The 18962-nt window shown below is 41.8% G+C and overlaps 2 protein-coding genes across 2 annotated transcripts in view; both read left to right on the top strand.

Moving 5' to 3' along the window:
• LOC101131923 (phospholipid-transporting ATPase ABCA3-like) overlaps positions 1-9120 on the top strand; it is a 34993-nt gene extending 25873 nt beyond the window's left edge. Inside the window, exon 11 of the mRNA XM_055365470.2 lies at positions 4798-9120. Coding sequence (XP_055221445.1) covers positions 4798-4885 — 88 coding nt within the window. The 3' untranslated portion in view covers positions 4886-9120. The remainder of the gene's footprint in view (positions 1-4797) is intronic.
• The window catches only part of UQCRC2 (ubiquinol-cytochrome c reductase core protein 2), a 33048-nt gene continuing 16318 nt past the window's right edge, over positions 2233-18962 (top strand). The window contains exons 1-7 of the mRNA XM_004057330.4: positions 2233-5471; positions 9266-9349; positions 9448-9597; positions 10566-10630; positions 14466-14522; positions 14767-14891; positions 17413-17510. Coding sequence (XP_004057378.1) covers positions 5439-5471; positions 9266-9349; positions 9448-9597; positions 10566-10630; positions 14466-14522; positions 14767-14891; positions 17413-17510 — 612 coding nt within the window. The 5' untranslated portion in view covers positions 2233-5438. The remainder of the gene's footprint in view (positions 5472-9265; positions 9350-9447; positions 9598-10565; positions 10631-14465; positions 14523-14766; positions 14892-17412; positions 17511-18962) is intronic.

Genomic DNA, 18962 nt, shown 5'->3' with positions numbered 1-18962 from the left:
TCAATTAACACTGTTAATTTAGTGCAACGGGTGTGGACTATCAGGAAATGGCCTCTCCAATTTATCTTTTTTTTTTTTTTTTTTTTTGAGGCAGAATTTCGCTCTTGTTGCCCAGGCTGGAGTGCAGTGGCGCGATCTTGGCTCACCGAAACCTCCACCTCCTGGGTTCAAGTGATTCTCCTGCCTCAGCCTCCCGAGTAGCTGGGATTACAGGCACCCGCCACCATCCCTGGCTAATTTTGTATCTTTAGTAGAGATGGGGTTTCTCCATGTTGTTCAGGCTGGTCTCAAACTCCCGACCTCAGGTGATCCGCCCGCCTTGGCCTCCCAAAGTGTTGGGATTACAGGTCTGAGCCACCGTGCCTGGCCCAATTTATCACTTTTAGAGAGGCAATGTGATAACTGCCAAATCATCACCCGACATTCCTGGTGGATGGGGGGAGAGCCCTCTCCTGTCCCGCTCATACCTGTCTAACTACCTGTAACAAAGGTAGACCCAGAGTTTACATAGTGCAGAGAATGTCGGAATTCTTACTGAGAGCCACAGTAGAGATACCTTACTGAGCACCCCTTACAGTTATAACTCCAGAAAAGCCATGCCTTAGAAGTAAAGATCATGTCCTAGAATAAGATCAAAAACCTAAATAGACCCACCCTAATAAAGAATAAAATAAAAGCCTGACAGAATCAAAGGGAGCACGCAAAATATACGAAAGCTGGGGAAAGACGTTTACTTCTGTGAACCAAAAGTATCTGAGACAGGTCTCAATCAATGTGGAAAGTTTCCATTGCCAAGGTTAAGGATAAGCGCCTGAGAGGTATGTCTATGCCTTTCTCCAAAGATGATTTCAAGGGCTTCAATATTTAAGGAGAAAGGATTGGTATGGGTGAAAAGGAAGAAAATTTGAAATCTTAATTCCAGCTCTTTGGGAGGCCAGTCCAGTGGACTGCCTGAGGTCAGGAGTTTGAGACCAGCCTGGGCAACATGGCAAAACCCCATCTCTATCAAAAATACAAAAATTAGCCAGATGTGGTGGCATATGCCTGTGGTCCCAGCTACTCAGGAGACTGAAGTGGGAGGACTCCTTGAGCCCAGGAAGTACTGGAAGCACTCAAGCGTGAGTGACAGATCAAGACCGTCTCAAAAAAAAAAAAAAAGAAAAAATTTAAAAATGTGTGGGTATACAAGAGACAAAGGGTTGCATCCCCTTGAGTCTTTGATCAGCCTTTCACTGAATATACAATTTACATGTGAGAGGATGGGCAGAGGAATACTCACTTATGTCATTGTCTGGCTCAGAGAATCTTCATTTTTTTTACATAATACAATGTAAACAATAGGGCAGAGGAAGCCATCAGATACACATTTGTTTAAGATGGACTTTGAGTTCTGTCCTTTGTCCTGCACCTGTGAAAATAAGCTATCAGGCCTGGTGCGGTGGCTCACACCTGTAATCCCAGCACTTTGGGAGGCCGAGGTGGGCGCATCGCCTGAGGTCAGGAGTTCGAGACCAGTCTGGCCAACATAGTGAAACCCTGTCTCTACTAAAAATACAAAATTAGCCAGGCATCATGGCACATGCCTGTAATCTCAGCTACTCAGGAGGCTGAGGCGGGAGAATCTGCTTGAAACCAGGAGGTGGAGGTTGCAGTGAGCTCAGATCATGCCATTCCACTCCAGCCTGGGCAACAAGAGTGAAACTCTCCAAAAAAAAAAGGGAGGAGGGAGGAGGGAGGGAAGAAGGGAGGGAGAGAGAGAAACAGAGAGACAGAGAGAGAGAGAGAAAGGAAAGGAAGAAAAGGAAAGGAAGGAAGGAAGACAGCTATCAATTTACATTGCCAGGGTGAAATTCAACAGAACTGTTTTAGGGTAAAGATCCTCAGATCCACATGGAATTGCCCTGTGGGCAAATTGTAAGGTAAGTTATGTAGCTTTTTATCCTTATAGCTATCTTATTTAGGAATAAAACGGGAGGCAGGTTTGTCTGACATCATTCCCAGCTTGAATTTTCCCTTTGGCTTAGTGATTTGGAGGCCCTGAGATTTTTTTTTCCTTTCACACTTCCTAACTCATTTTATCTATGACAGAAAAATGCATGAATGGGGGGAATGAAAGTGACAGTTAAAGCCAGTATCACTCTGGAACATAAATGCACAAATCCTAAACAAATAAGTAGCAAATTAGGTCTAGCAATATATTAAAACAATAAAACATCCAGACCAAGTTGGGTTTATAACAGGAATGAAAGGTTTATTTATAATTTGAATCAATCAATATAACTTAACACAGAATAAGACCAATCTGTTCACCTCAATACATGGAAAAAGTATATGTGACCAAAAACAATAATTATAGAATATTAGAAATTGATATGAACTTTTTTTTTCCCCCCGAGACAGAGTCTCGCTGTGTCGCCTAGGCTGGAGTACAATGGCAGTGATCTCGGCTCACTGCAACTTCCGCCTCCCAGGTTCAAGCAATTCTCCCTGCCTCAGCCTCCCGAGTATCTAAGATTTCAGTCAACTGCCACCACGCCCGGCTAATTTTTGTATTTTTTTTTTCAGTAGAGACAGGGTTTTGCCACGTTGGTCAGGCTGGTCTTGAACTCCTGACCTCAGGTGATCCACCCACCTTGGCCTCCCATAGTGCTGGGATTACAGGCATGAGCCACCGTGCCTGGCCCAGGGAGTATTTCATCAGAGATAATACTTGACAGGGTAGGATTCTGAAAGGAATGGGGAAGGAAATGCCAACATCGAAATTATGCATTGGGGAAGCCATGATTAATGCCTCTGGCCCTAAGATGGCAAGGTAATGTTGTTCCCAAGTATAAACCCACATCACCTTCCTCTGGTGTGTTTTACTCCTACTGTTGCCTGCTTTCTCTTTACATTCTCCCACCCCATACTCACCGCAAGCGCTCAGGCTAGGTAGTTAGGCTCCGTAGAGTCAAATTGGACCCCACGTTAACGAAACTCACAATTCGAGCTTTCCAGCAATGAACTCATCTGTTCTTCCATGTCTACTCTTTTCCTGTCTGCTGGTTTCCTCTCCCAGGGCTTTCAGTGTGTTCTACGCAGAAACCAGTTCAAGGACTGGGTTTTCTTCTGCAATAAAATGCTGGAGTTGTGGCAGAGACCTCCACAGTGAGAACAGCCACGGAGTTGGCTAGGAGGTGACATGATGTGGAAGTGGTGGATGTGTCCACAAGATGGCACTCCTAATTTGTAGCTTAATGCTTAATAGGACATTTTGCAATTGACAAACTTGGGATTTTATGATTTATGTAGCTGATATCATGAATTATGTTTCAAATCCTGCCACATTTTGAACAGAATTTATTTTTGCCCCTTTCTGATATTGGGTCATAACCTAAGAATGAGAGGACATTATAAGCAGGGGTGTGTGTGTGTGTGTGTGTGTGTGTGTGCGTGCATGTGCACTTGAGTGTGGAGACTTTTGTGTTCCTCCTACCTGACCTGAACTGTTGAATGATGAAGTTACAATGACTGGACTCAGGGGTGCAGCTAGCTAACTTGGGAATTGGGGTTTTGAAGTACTGGAGACAGCTTTGTATGCCATGTTAATGAATTTGAACTTTATCCTGAAAAACGTGGCTGTCGTTGAAGAATTTTAAGCAGGCAGGTGGCTTGATCAGAGCACTGCTTCCCAGATTTCACTCAATGGTATCTGTATAACACATTCATGATTTTTGCTGTATCTCCGTATCATCAAGTTACTTAATGTTTTTACACCAACTTTTATTATTTTATAAATGTACTTAAAGAGGAAATTCACTACTAGCATTGCTTGCCATAATCAAAATAAATATATTATTAAAATGGAACAGTGCTAAATAAGGTGTACACATGGACATAGAGTGTGGAATGACAGACACTGGAGACTCCGAAAGGTGGAGGGGTGGGAGAGAGGTGAACGATGAGAAAGTACTTAATGGGTACCATGTACATTATTCGGGTGATGGGTACACTAAAAGCCCAGACTTCACCATTACTGCAATATATCCATATAACATAACTGTACTTGCGCCCCTTAAATTTATACAAATTTTTAAAAGGAAAAAATGGAAGTGTTCATCTATGTACCAACTTAAAATCATCTCACGCACCACTAGTGTTAAATCTACCACATGTGGGGAAACTGTGTGGTATGAATTGGGTTGAGGGCGTCCCCAGCAGGCACAGAAATTGGGTTGGTGCCAGGTTCTTAATGCCCAGATCTTAATTAGAGAGCCCAAGTCCGTTGTAGGCCTGGAGCAATTCAGACACAAGGCAAAAAGAAAGTACATTTGCCTATGCCTTGTAACGTCTACACCACCAGCCTTTCTGAAACTATTGTGCATACGAAGTCATCCCAGGATCTTGTAAAAACACCGATTCGGATCCAATATGGGACCTGGAGTTCATACATTTCTAATCAACTCCCAAATGATATTGATGCTGATACTGTCGGTTTCCCAACCAAGCAACGTAGCAAGGTACGAAACTCTAAAGTCCCTAAAGGGCAGGGACCACGCCTCTCGCGTTGGCATAGTGCCTGGCTCAAGGCACTTTCTGGGTTAACACTCGCTGAGGACCGGAGTGAACGCCCCCGCCCCAAGTCGTCACATGACTGACTTTCTCCAACTGCCGGTTTCGGCTCACATAACACACCTACTATCCAAAACATTTCTATTTTCCTAACACAAAAACTATAGCTAAGTTTGTATATTCTATGTAGCCCCAGCCTAGGACGTAAATTCCACGAGACCAAAAGCCTTGTGATGATTCCCCCAGGTTGCTGACCCTCCCGGTGTGTCCCGGGCCTGCTCTGGGGGACACAGCGGCGAATACGTTGAACGAGGCCCCTGTTTCACGGAGCTAAAGATCCAGTAAGGACTTCACCCAGCGAGAGGCAACTACGCTGGGCTTCGATACCCAAAACCTCTGCAGAAAGGTGGAGTGGCAGGAATCTCCTGAAGCCTCCAACGTCCAGGAACGCGGAAACCCAGGGCCTCCAGTGCAGGTGTCATCCCGGAGGGCGCATGCGGAGTCCCAAGAGAGGCGCGTCCCATTGGACAATCCCGAGCGGAAGAGCCCAAGATAGCGGGGGGAGTTGTGACAGGCTGCTGCAGACGTACTTAGAAAAGGGGTGCATACTGGATATTCAGGCCAGGAGAAGAATGCAAAAAGCAGTGACGTACATTATTCTCTGCATATTTACTTGGGAAATTGTGCGTCTCCCCATTCTGAGTCTTGGAGGAATTGGACTGGTCCAACCTTATAAAGAGAGCAGTAGAGCGCGGCAGTATAGAGAGTACCTCACGAAGGGGACGTGGGAAAGTGTTAGCGGGGAACGCTGGGAAACTCCCGGCCTCCGCCACCATCTTGCTTTCCTTTAATCCGGCAGTGACCGTGTGTCAGAACAATCTTGAATCATGAAGCTACTAACCAGAGCCGGCTCCTTCTCGGTGAGCTCAGGTGGCGGGTTTGGGAAAGGGCTGGGGAGCAGTGTGTCGACAAGGTGATACGAGGCGGAGGTGTCTGGTCTGGGGTCTGGGCCTTGAGATTCGGTCTGCCCTTCAGCTGAACCCTGCGGGCCAAGTGGGCTGCAGACTGGGTCAGGCTTTGGAGGCCCAGCTCATGCTGTGAGCACAAGAGACCTAACACCGGGAAACCTGAAGAGAGGGGCAGGACGTGAGAGCGGAGTTGAAGCGACTCCCTGGAGAGACTTCTGAAGGTCACTCCGGTACTCAAGTGCTGGAGAAAGAGACCGTGAAACCCAGGGGGAGCGGGAGGACGGCGCACTTAGCCCCCCACCTTCACTTTATCCGCTGCAGCCTCTGCTCCTTGGTTTATCACGGAGCGTCAGTTTCCCCAGCGAATAAAAGTATAAGAAAAGAGCTAATGCAGATAGAACACTTATTACAGTACCTGGAACTTCATTGTTAAATACTATGGTGTCTTAGTAGTCTAACATTGCTTTTCTTGATCGTATGTTAGACGGTTCCTCCAAGACGTCTCTGTTTGTCCTCAAAAGCTCCTTAATTAAGTTTCCCCTTCAAGCCTAAATTAAACATAGCTGTCACTTGGGGAAAACTCACACATCAGGGTTATATCACTGTGGGACAGTGGTTATTAAGAGGGGTAAGGGGGAACACTTAAAAAATTACAGCGAGGGACAGAATGCCCCCAGGGAACCGGTGGCGATGTTTGGAGATATATTTAGTTGCAACAACTTGTAGGGAGGGTGCTATTGGCATGGAGAGGCCAGGGATGCTGCTAAACTTCGCCCTACAGCAAAGAATTATCTAGCCCCAAGTGCAAGTAGTAGTACCTGTGTTGAGAAACCCCCCTAGATGGAGATGCAGAAGACCAGACCTGGGCATGGAATGTTCTTATGCTTTACGTTTACATAAATGTGCTGTGGGCTATATCAATTTAGGCTGTAATTGCATTAACCTTCCAGGTATACCTAGACACACCAGTGATTACCCTTGGAGGGAAGCACAGTTAGATTGGCAAAAGACCCCAAAATTTCCTTCTCCATTCTATTTTGCAACAGAAAAAGCTCAGAGAAAACAGTTGGAGAGGCCCAAAGTAAACAAATTGCAGTAAACTTGAAAGCAATTATTTATGTGTCTAATTTTAGCACTTTATATAGGAGAATAAACTTAGATATATCTTGTTATTAGAACAAAATAATTTAGAAAATTGCATGACAGTTACTAGGATAATTTGCTGATTTGAATGGGACGATTAAGAAGCACATTACCGGCCGAGCGCGATGGCTCACACCTGTAATCCTAGCACTTTGGGAGTCGGAGGCAGGCGGATCACTTGAGATGAGGAGTTCGAAACCAGTCTGGCCATCATGGTGAAACCCCGTCTCTACTAAAAATACAAAAAAAAAATTAGCCGGGCGTGGTGGTGGTGGGCGCCTCTAATCCCAGCTACTCGGGAGGCTGAGGCAGGAGAATCTCTTGAACCCAGGAGGCGGAGGTTGCAGTGAGCCGAGATCGCACCGCTGCACTCCAGCCTAGGCGCCTAGGCGACAGAGCGAGACTCCGTCTCAGAAAAAAAAAAAAAAAAAAAAAAAATTACCAACAAAGAGTCACTATTTGGGCACATTTGGTTGGAAAACACCTAAAATCTCACTTGGTAACGGAATTATAGATTATTCATATTTGAATTGCTATGCCCATATATCTTAAAAGTTTACTTTTTGGAAAATTATAGGCCAAAATTACAAAGAAGGTTAACTATACTATACCCAGCAAACTAAATTGATGACGATAAAGTAAAGCTAATTGTAATTCATAACTGAAAAGCAGTACTAAAAGCAAGTGATAACCAGCAGCCAACCTAGTACAGCACTAATGATGTACAACAAACAGCCTTCTGGACAGCACAGAGTGGAGGCATTGCAGACTGTGCAGGGATGTCTGGGAAACTCCAGTGAGGAGGTGTTCATTGGGTCTTGGGAGCACCAAATTTTATTCACTCATCGTCTCCTCTAATAACCTCATGAACTTTAGTCATAATCAGAATGATTTGTATGGCATCGTATAACATTTGCCAAAACAAACTGAATAAAATGAATGCATTTTGGGTCCATTATCTAATATTTAATGGGACCCTTTTACCCTACCAGTAACTGCATTTTATATATTGAGAATCTGATGTGGATGAAGCCATTGTTAATCTCAGGATGACATACATGTCATAAATGTTTTATTTAGTCAAAAAAACTAAGACCTTTGGTTGTGTGGTCTTAATACAGCACACAAGAGTGAAGATACAATGGAAAATATTGAGGGCTTGGAGGAAGTTGGTATATACTTTGTCTTTTTCTTTTTTTTTTCTTGAGACGGAGTTTTGCTCTTGTTGCCCAGGCTAGACTGCAATGGCACAATCTCGGCTCACTGCAACCTCCGCCTCCCAGATTCAAGTGATTCTCCTGCCTCAGCCTCCCCAGTAGCTGGGATTACAGGCATGCGTCACCACGCCCCGCTAATTTTGTATTTTTATTAGAGATGGGGTTTCTCCGTGTTTGTCAGGCTAGTCTCGAGCTCCTGACCTCAGGTGATCCGCCCACCTTGGCCTCCCAGAGTGCTGGGATTACAGGCGTGAGCCACCGCGCCCAGCTAGTTTGTCTTTTTTAAAGGTTACTAAGATGATTAAGGAGATGAAACCATTTCAATTGGAAAATAGACTGAGCGGATGACATTCATTGGGCAGATAAAAGAAGCAAGAAGCTGAAACCTATAAAAGGTTGTGGACACAGGCCAGGTATGGTGGCTCCCACCTGTAATTCTAGCACTTTGTGAGGCCGAGGCGGGTGGATTGCCTGAGCTCAGGAGTTTGAGACCAGCCTGAGCTATGGGGTGAAACGCCATCTCTACTAAAATACAAAAAATTAGCCAGGCGTGGCAGCATGTACCTGTAATCCCAGCTACTTGGGAGGCTGAGACACGAGAATCACTTGAATCCAGGAGGCAGACATTGCAGTGACCCGAGATCGCACTGTTGCACTCCAGCGTGGGACACAGAGCACGAATCCAACTCAACAAAAAAGGTTGTGGATGGGGTGATCTGACACTTTTTCAAAAAATGCCAAAGCTTTAGAAGTACACAGAACCATGAAACTTTTATAAAGTAACTGAAAGATAAGAAAATACAGTGATTCTTTACATCATTTAAAAAATAAGCATCAAGAACTCTATAAATCACTAATAAATAGAGGTTTAAGAATGGCTTGGGTAAACTGGTGGGTTAGTAAGTCCATAATAAGTTATGCAGCTAGGCGGGGTGCAGTGGCTCACGCCTGTAATTCCAACACTTTGGGAGACCAAGGTGGGCAGATCACTTAAGATCAGGAGTTCAAGACCAGCTTGGCCAACACAGTGAAACCCCATCTCTACTAAAAAATAAAAAACAAAAACTAGCTGGACATGGTGGCACGCACCTGTAATTCCAGCTACTTGGGAGGCTAAGGCAGGAGAATGGCTTGAACCCAGGAGGTGGAGGTTGCAGTGAACTGAGATTGCACCACTGCACTCCAGCTTGAGCGACAGAGAGACACTCTGTCTCAAAAAAAAAAAAAAAAAAAAAATGTTATGCAGCTAAATCCTCCCATGGAGGTGGTTATTGCTCCTTCCACCCCCGAACAGCCTCTGTCGCTTGGATACCCTAAGATACCATGCTTTTATATAAAGCACTGTTCTTGGCAGAAATATGTGTAACCTGTGTTTTTTATGTTTAGAGATTTTATTCCCTCAAAGTTGCCCCCAAAGTTAAAGCCACAGCTGTGCCTGCAGGAGCACCGCCACAACCTCAGGACCTTGAGGTTAGTCCCACTAACTTGCTCGCTGGAAGCTATACATGCCTTACTCTCCTTGGTAATATGAAGACATTCATTATATCTCTACTTTATTTTAAATACAGTTTACCAAGTTACCAAATGGCTTGGTGATTGCTTCTTTGGAAAACTATTCTCCTATATCAAGAATTGGTTTGTTCATTAAAGCGGGCAGTAGATATGAGGACTTCAACAATTTAGGAACCACCCATTTGCTGCGTCTTACATCCAGTCTGGTGAGTATCTTCACTACCTCAAGTGTTTGGAAATGCTGTGGTATCTTGGTCCCGTGAAAAAGAAAAACTAAAATCAATGTCTTTATATTTTGATTCCTTGACCTGCCATAACAAATTACCACGGACTGGGTAGCTTAAACCAAATAAGTTTATCCTGTTACAGTTCTAGAGGCTAGAAGTCCAAGTCAAGGTGTCTAAGCCAAGCCAAGATATCAGCAGGGCTGTGATCCCTCTAAAGGTTCTAGGAAGGCACAAATCCTCCCCTGCCTGTTCCTAGCTTCCAGCAGTTGCCCACAACCCTTCATGTTCCTTGACCTGCAACTGCATCACTGCAGTCTCTGCCTTTGTTGTCACATGGCCCTCCTTCTGTCTGTGTCCACATTTCCTCCTAATAAGGATACCAGTTACATTAGATTTAGTGCCCACTATAATCCAGTATGATGTCATCTTAAGTACTTAAATCTGCAGAGACCTTATTACCAAATAAAGTAACATGCAAACATTCTGGCTGGACATAAGTTTGGGGGGGAACACTGTTAAACCCAGTACTGTCCCCTAATGTAAAATGAGAAACCACAAGATATTTGCCACAGAGAAGCACTAAATTAGTATCCATATGAATGTTGATGTTAGAGCATAAGAAATCAGTAAACAAATTTTTAAAAGGAAGTGCCGTAAACTGAAAGAAAATTAACTCTTTTTTTCCCATATACAAGTCTCTTTCAGAATAGACTAATGAATCCAGTAAGCTTGTATATGACAGTGGAAATTTTACATGAATGTACTTAATGTAAAAATCTATACTTAAGCTTTTTGTTGAGCCTTGTTTTATAATTCTTAACTAAAAAGGATGCAGGAATTTAGTAAAATTCTTTTTAAATCTGCTCACAACAGATTTTGATATAGTGTGATGTTTGGCAAACTTGGCATTGAAAAGCTACAAAGATAATCATTCTTTCTTTTTCAAGACGACAAAAGGAGCTTCATCTTTCAAGATAACCCGTGGAATTGAAGCAGTTGGTGGCAAATTAAGGTTTGTTAAATAAGTAATAGAAAATAGTGAAAATGCCAGAAAATATTCAATTTTAAGGGAACTTTTCTCTGTTACCAAGGAGGTTGAGGATTTCTTAAGCAACACAAGAAGGAAAAGACTGATGAATTTGAGTACATCAAAATGTAAAACATCTTTATGTCTTAAAGTAAAAATTTAAGTAACTGTCTGGGAGTAGATATCTGCAATATATAGGCATACCTCAGAGATGTTGCAGGTTCTGTTCCAGACCACCACAATGAAGGGAATATTGCAGCAAAGCAAGTCATAGGAATTTTGTGGTTTCCCAGTGCATATAAAAGTTATGTTTACACTATACTGTGGTCTACTAAGTGTACAATGACATTTTGTCTTGGAAAAAAAGTACATAACCTTAATTTTAAAATATTTTATTGCTTTAAAAATGTTAACAGTTGTCTGAATCTTCAGCAAGTCATAATCTTTTTGCTGGTGGAGGGTCTTGCCTCCACGTTAATGGCTGCTGACTGATCAAGGTGGTGGTTGCTGAAGGTGGTGGTGACTGATAATTTCTTAAAATCAGACAACAGTGAAGTTTGCTGCATTGATTGACTCTTCCTTTTATGAAAGACTTCTCTGTAGCATGAGATGCTGTTTTTAGCCGTTTACCCACAGAACTTCTTTCAAAATTAGAGTCAGTCATCTCAAACCTTACCACCTTTTTATCAACCAAGATTATGTAATATTCTTTTTTATCATTTCGACAGTGTTCACAGCATCTTCAACCAGGAGTAGATTCTGTCTCAAGAAACCACTTTGTTTGCTCATCCATAAGAAGCATCTACTCATCTATTCAAGCTTTATCATAAGATTGCAGCCCTTCAGTCACATCTTCAGGCCCCACTTCTAGTTGTCTTGCTACTCCCACCATAGTTGCAGTTTCTTCCCGCTCTGAAGTCTTGCCTCTCAGAGTCATCCATAAGGGTTGGAATTGGCTTCTTCCAAACTCACGTTAATGTTGATACTTTGACATCCTCCCATGAGTCACAAATGTTCTTAATGGTGTCTAGAATGGTGAATTCTTTCCAGAAAGTTTTTTAATTTACTTTGCCCAGATCCATCAGTGTCTTCACTATCTGTGGTAGCTGTAGCCTTACAAAATGTATTTCTTAAATAATAAGACTTGAAAATAAAAATTACTACTTGATCCATGGGGTGCAGAAGGGATGTTCTATTAGCAGGCATGAAAACAGTGTCAATCTCCTTGTACATCTGCATCAGAGCTCTTGGCATTGTCGCAGTAATAATTTGAAAGGAATCTTTTTTCTGAGCAATGGGCTTAAAATATTCAGTCAACCATGCTATAAACAGATGTACTATCATCCAGGCTTTTTTGTTCCATTTACAGAGCATAGGCAGAGTAGATTTAGCATAATTCCTAAGGGCTCTAGGATTTTGAGAATGGTAAATGACCTCATCCTAAAGTCACCAGCTGCATTAGTCCCCAACAAGAGTCAGCCTGTCGTTTGAAGCTTTGACGCCAGGCATTGACTTCTCTAGCTACGAAAGTCATGGACAGCATCTTCCAATGTAAGGCTGTTTTGTCAGCATTGAAAATCTGTGGTTTAGTGTAGCCACCTTCATCGATGATCTTATGTAGATCTTCTGGATAACTTGCTGCAGCTTCTATATTAGCATTTGCTGCTTCACTGTGTACTATTATATTAAGAAGATGGCTTCTTTCCTTAAAGCTCATGAACTAACCTCTACTAGCTTCAGACTTTTCTTCTGCATCTCACCTCTCTCAGCCTTCATATAATTGAAGAGAGTTAGGGCATTGCTCTGGATTAAGCTTTGACTTAAGGGAATCCAGACCAGTAAAACTCTGTATTATCAGCAATAAGTCTGTCTTGCTTTCATATCATTCATGTGTTCAGTGGAGTAGCACTATTAGTTTTCTTCAAGAACTGCACTGGTGCAAGAGGCCTAGCTTTTGACCTGTATCCGTTTTTAACATGCCTTCCTGACTTCCTTAGAAGCTTAAGCTTCTGATTTAAAGTGAGAGACATGAGACTCTTCCTTTCACTTGTATACTTAGAGGCCATTGTCGGGTTATTCATTAGCTTAATTTCAATATTGTTGTGTCTCAGGAGTAGGAAGATCCAAAGAGAGGGAGAAAGACTTGGGGAGCAGCTGGTCAGTGGAACACTCAGGACAGAAACAGCATTTCTTTTTATTAATGAATTTATTTTAAAGACAGGGTCTTGCTCTGTTTCCCAGGCTGGAGTGGAGTGGTGCAGACATACCTTATTGCAGCCTTGAACTCCTGGACCCAAGTGATTCTTCTCCCTCCGCTTCCCAAGTAGCTAGGACTATAGGCACATGCCTCCATGCCTGGCTAATTTTTTATTTTTTGTACAGATGGAGGTCTCACTGTGTTGCCCAGACTGGTCTTGAACTCCTGGCCTCAGGTGATCCTCTCACCTCAGCCCAGCATGCTGGGATTACAGATGTGAGCCACTGCACCCAGCCCAGATTTTTTATATATTGTGTTGTCAGTGGTAAAGATGATAGAGAATGTCTCATTCTGCTGATAGGAGTATAAATTGATACAACCACTTAGGAAAGAATCAAGGAATATCTGGTAATATTGAAAAACCCCACAGTTTTTAATCACATTCACAAAGGTATTCTTTATAAAGACTGGAAACAATCTAAGTGTCCATCTTTAGGGAAATGGGTAAAGTATGACAGAGTCATGATGAGCCCACTATACAGCCATTACGGAATGAACTAGATCCATACGTCAACATAGCACAACTGAAGGGCAAAATAGAGTGTGAACAAGCAAGTTTCAAGATTTCTTTAAGGTATTTTAATTTTTTAAGCAGAAAAATACTATGTAGTGCTTATGATTATGGTTTCCAGAGTGGGAGAGAGTGAGGGAATTGGTCTTGGAAGGGTATGAAAAGATCTTCAACTTTATTTGCCATTTTAAAAAATTGTGGTCAAATGTATATAACATAAAATTTATATATATATATATATATATATATTTTTTTTTTTTAGACAGTCTCGCTGTGTCGCCCAGGCTGGAGTGCAGTGGCATGATCTTGGCTCACTGTAACCTCCTCCTCTTGGGTTCAAGTGATTCTCCTGCCTCAGCCTCCCTGGTAGCTGGGATTACAGGCGTGCGCCACCATGCTTGGCTAATTTTTGTATTTTCAGTAGAGACCATGGTTTCACCCTGTTGGCCAGGCTGGTCTCAAACTCCTGACCTCAAGTGATCCGCCCACCTCGGCCTCCCAAAGTGCTGGGATTACAGGTGTGAGCCACTGCGCCCGGTCCAAATTTATCATTTTCTTAAGTGTGCAGTTAAGTGGCATTCAGCAACCATCACCAACATTCAGCTCCAGAACTTTCCTATCTTCTCCCACCTGAAACTCTGTACCTGTTAAACAATGGCTGCTCATTCTCCCCTCCCCTCAGCCTTTGGCAACTGCCATTCTCTTTTCAGTCTCTACAAATTTGACTACTCCAGGTACCTCATAAGTAGAATCATACAATATTTGTCCCTTTGTGACTGGCTTATTATCCTTAGCATAATGTCCTCAGGGTTCATCTGTGTTGTACCATGTGACCAGATTTCACTCCTTTTAAGATTGAATTATTTGCTGGTTTTTAAAAAAATTTTGAATTTTAGTTGGTGAATATGTGGAGTTTTGTTATATTATTGTTCACACCTTTTATACTTCAGAAATTTTCTTTCCAAAGGAATTGGTTGATATAACAGAAGATTATAAGGGAAAGTTTATTATCTTGATTCAGATGATTTACTGTAGTTTATTTTCCGATTCAGTGTGACCGCAACAAGGGAAAACATGGCTTATACTGTGGAATGCCTGCGGGGTGATGTGTAAGTACCTGTGTGTGTTTAGGACTTCTGCTTTGAAAGAAATACTAAGCTGCTCACTTCTGGTCTTTGTAATGCATCATTATGACCTCTGACTTCCGTTTTGGATTATTGTTCATAAACTGCTCAAAAACACTGCTTACCACAAGACCTAAAGTTTCACATTGAGAGCATTACAGCTATGTAGAATCTCAAATGTTGGCTTTACATTTTTGACTCGTAATTCTTATCTCGATGTCTTCTGTAGTGATATTCTAATGGAGTTCCTGCTCAATGTCACCACAGCACCAGAATTTCGTCGTTGGGAAGTAGCTGACCTTCAGCCTCAGCTAAAGATTGACAAAGCTGTGGCCTTTCAGAATCCGCAGACTCGTAAGTACATTTCCAGATCACATTTGATTCTAAGATACTGGGTTTTTTAGAAGATCAATTTATAGAAGAAAAAAAATTGCTGTCAAAATTTATTTTTTTATTTTTATTTATTTATTGTTTTGAGACAGAGTCTCACTCTGTCACCCAGGCTGGAGTGCAGTGGCACGATCTTGGCTCACTGCAACCTCCAGCTCCCGGGTTCAAGCAATTCTCCTGCCTCAGCCTCCTGAGCAGCTGGAATTATAGGTGTGCACCACCACACCTGGCTAATTTTTTGTATTTTTAGTAGAAACAGGGTTTTGCCATGTTGATCAGACTGGAGTTCAGTCTTGAATTCCTGGCTTCAAGTGGTCCACCCACCTCAGCCTCCCAAAGTGCTGGTGTTACAGGTGTGAGCCACCATGCCTGGCCAAATGTTTTATTACTTGAATTTGAAAATATCTTTTTCAAAAATTTGTTATTTAGATTTATTATTCTTTTGTTTCTAAACATTTATAATCATTTTTCATGTTTGATGGTAAGTAAATTGTTTATAAGATCCTAGAAGTTTTTCCTGTTTCCTTCCCAATGTTTTGTTTTTTTTTGCTTGTTTGTTTGTTTTTGAGACAGGGTATTGCTTATTGCCCAGGCTAGAGTGCAGTGGTACAATCTCACTGCAGCCTGAACTTTCTGGACTCAGGTGATCCTCCTACCTCAGCCTTCTGAGTAGCTGGGACTACAGGCACACACCACCGCACCCTGCTAATTTTTATTTTTATTTTTTTATAGAGATGAGGTCTCACTCTATTGCCCAGGCTGGTCTCGAACTCCTGGGCTGAAGTGATCCTCCCACCTTAGCTTCCCAAAGTGCTGGGATTACAGGCGTGAGCCACTGTGCCTGACCCCTAGTGATTTTTAAGAGTTGTTTTGCTTACCCCAAATCCTGCACCAGTTTATTGCTGCTGCTATTATTGCTTACTGTTGTATTGCTATTACTGTTTAGCCATCTCCTCTTTATTGAGTCTTTCCAAAGTAAGTAACTTAATTTTTTTAATAGGAATCTTTTTTGCATTCATATTTTTTGTTTATATAATGTCTAATTATATAATCTTGACAAGTACAACTGGTAATACAAGTCTGTAAGCAAGCGCCGCTGACTCTTGGGAGTCATACAACTTCTGGTGGGAGCAGAAATGTGCAGGAAGAGCAGAAATAGCTCAACTCAGTGGCTCAGCATGGGACAGGCTCCCCTCCACATGCAGGCCTGGGGACTGATGTTATTTCATGATGATGCTTGGTGTCACAGAGGAGCATGATCTTTGTTGCTCAAGATTTCTACTGAAGAAATAGATAGAATAGTACAATTTTAGAAAAGATGACCTGTGTATCCAGATTGGCTTCTTCCCCACTGGCGGCAGTGAGGCACCAGCCTGCATCTATTCTGCCTGAACAGTTACTGTGTAGTCTCCTAGCTGGTGTCAGCCTCCAGGTTTACATCTTGAGTCCATCTCCCACACAGCCATTACAGTGATGCTTCTGACATGAAAGTAAGCCTTCTTATTGTCCATGGGATAAAGTCCAAACAGCATATACGTATATGGCCGTGCGTGATCTTACCCCAGCCCACTTCTCTTACTTTATGCTCTACCCTCTTCTCCTTCCAGCTGCAATTCCCATTTGAATCAAATTATTATTATACTTTATGCCTTTGTTTTGTCTGCTTCCTATGCCTAAAATGCTGTTCCCAAATGATTTCCCCTGGGAAACACCAGCTCATTCTGTAAGATGGATCCCACATATTACTTGTATTAATTGTTTTCCAATTCCCACTGCCCTTGCCTTGTACCTCTACTGCACTTTTGACACACTGCCGACATTGCACCCATAATACTTTATTTCACAGTTTTTCCTCTTAAAATTTGAGGGGAGGCATTGTATGTTCCACATCTCTGTATTTCTAGCACCTAGCACAGTGCCTCGCATAGGCAAGTTGCCAGGTAATGAGCAACTGAAGGAAATACTGCAGGCAAAAAGGCATTGAAGCAAGAAAGCAGGGAAAGCACCAAGCACCACAGAGGAGTAAGTCCCAGTGGAAGCTCCCATTGGTCCCCTGAAAGCTACCTGACAATCTCCTTATTACCTAGAGAGGAAACCTAGGAGTAAGTAAAATTCAGATTAAATGACTTGTCCAAGGTCACATGGCAAGATGGCAGCAGAACCATAACTAGATGGGGACTTCCCAAAACCCAGGCCAGTATACCTTCCAAGTGATACCAGCTAGGTTAAAGTTAGAAAAGTGGTTTAGGTGGACTCCAGTATATAGAAGCTGCTGCCATGTAATCTTTTTTTTTTTTTCTCAGCACATTCTACTGGCAGAAACTGGCAGTTACTAGAGGTTAAATAATAATAAATTTTAAGTCCTCTTAACGTATGAATGCCAGAAGATGACCAAATTTGTATAGGCTTGTTTTTTTCTAGGTTTTAAAAATGTTGTCTTTACTGAAAGTGCATTTCCCTAAATGCTTCTTCACTTATCTCACAGATGTCATTGAAAATTTGCATGCAGCAGCTTACCGGAATGCCTTGGCTAATCCCTTGTATTGTCCTGACTATAGGATTGGAAAAGTGACATCAGAGGAGGTACCAATAAAACATATTTTGAAATGTGCTTGTTTTTCACATTAAATTGAACATCTCCCATTTCAGGTTTGTTTGTTAATTTTTCCTTTTATCTTCTAACTTTAAGAAATTCAACGTGCTAGCTTTTTCATCCACCTGCTTTTTAACTAAAATTTTATCTGAACAATTTTTGTGTATCCTTTAAGAAATGTTTTCATGACTAAAGGGACATGATCGTTACAGAAAAATTAAAAAGTAAACTCAAGCAAAATGAAGGAAAAGAAAATATCTCACATACCTAAAGGCACTCAGTGTTAATACCTGGTATATTTTCTTCTAAACCCTTTTCTGTGTGTATGTATCTTTTTTGTTTGTTTGTTTTAAATACGGGGTCTTGCTGTGTTGCCTAGGCTGGTCTTGAACTCTTAAGCTCAAGCAGTCCTTCTGCCTATGCCTCTCAAAGTGCTGGGATTACAGGCATGAGCCATTGCACCCAGCCTGTGTATCTTTTTTAAACAGTATTTAAATGTTTAAGTATCATAATAGGGGCTGGGCCTAGTGGCTCATGCGTGTAATCTCAGCACTTTGGGAGGCCAAGACAGAGGGATCACTTGAGGCCAGGAGTTCAAGACCAGCCTGGGCAACATAGCAAGACCCTGTCTCTACAAAAAAAAAAAAAATATGTGTGTGTGTATACATATATATAAAATAGGTCCTTTGACTAAAACTTTTTGGTCTCTCTGAATTTTTAAATAAGACTTGAGCCCACTTCCTTAGCTCCTGTTCCATCCTCGCTCACTCGTTCACGTTCTTCAGCACACCAGCCTCCGTTTGCTGGCTATAGGGGTTTGTCACATGCCACAGCCATATGTGCATCTTAGAACTTTGTTTCCAAAACATGAAACATTGAATGCTAAATCTACAAGTGTAGATATGTGCGTATAATCTTAATTTCCTATTCCTACCACCCAGACCCAAAAACAAATTTTATCAAAAACATTAAGAGAAAAATTTGGAATTATCAACACCTTCGAAGTATATCTGACTCAAAAATTCAAGGTTTTTATTCTCGTTTTATTCTTAGTTAGCTGTTACAGAAAACTAAACTGTATCCCTTGCTCTTTTTGACTTATCAATTAACAGTTTGATGCCTTTCATTCATATGGCACTTTTATTTAGAAATTTTAACTTATATCGTCCAACTTGAACAGGGAGCAGTTTTCATAAGACTGGACTCTAATGAGTTTTGAAATTTTTCAGAAATCAAATTCACCCTCATGAAGATGTGTCATTAAGTTAGCTAAAACATAGCAAAAGTTTATCTACAAGGGTGGCTATTGTAATACTAGTTTATAATTGTGAAAAATTAGAAACAAGTTAATATCCAGCATTAGGGAACTAGTTAAATAACTTATAGAATGGAACAGTCTTCAACCATTCAAAAATATTAGTTGATACATAAAACTCCACAGC

The sequence above is a fragment of the Gorilla gorilla genome, chromosome 18 (genome assembly GCF_029281585.2).
Source record: "Gorilla gorilla gorilla isolate KB3781 chromosome 18, NHGRI_mGorGor1-v2.1_pri, whole genome shotgun sequence".
Classification (NCBI taxonomy): domain Eukaryota; kingdom Metazoa; phylum Chordata; class Mammalia; order Primates; family Hominidae; genus Gorilla; species Gorilla gorilla.
This window is presented reverse-complemented; position numbering and strand designations above follow the sequence as displayed.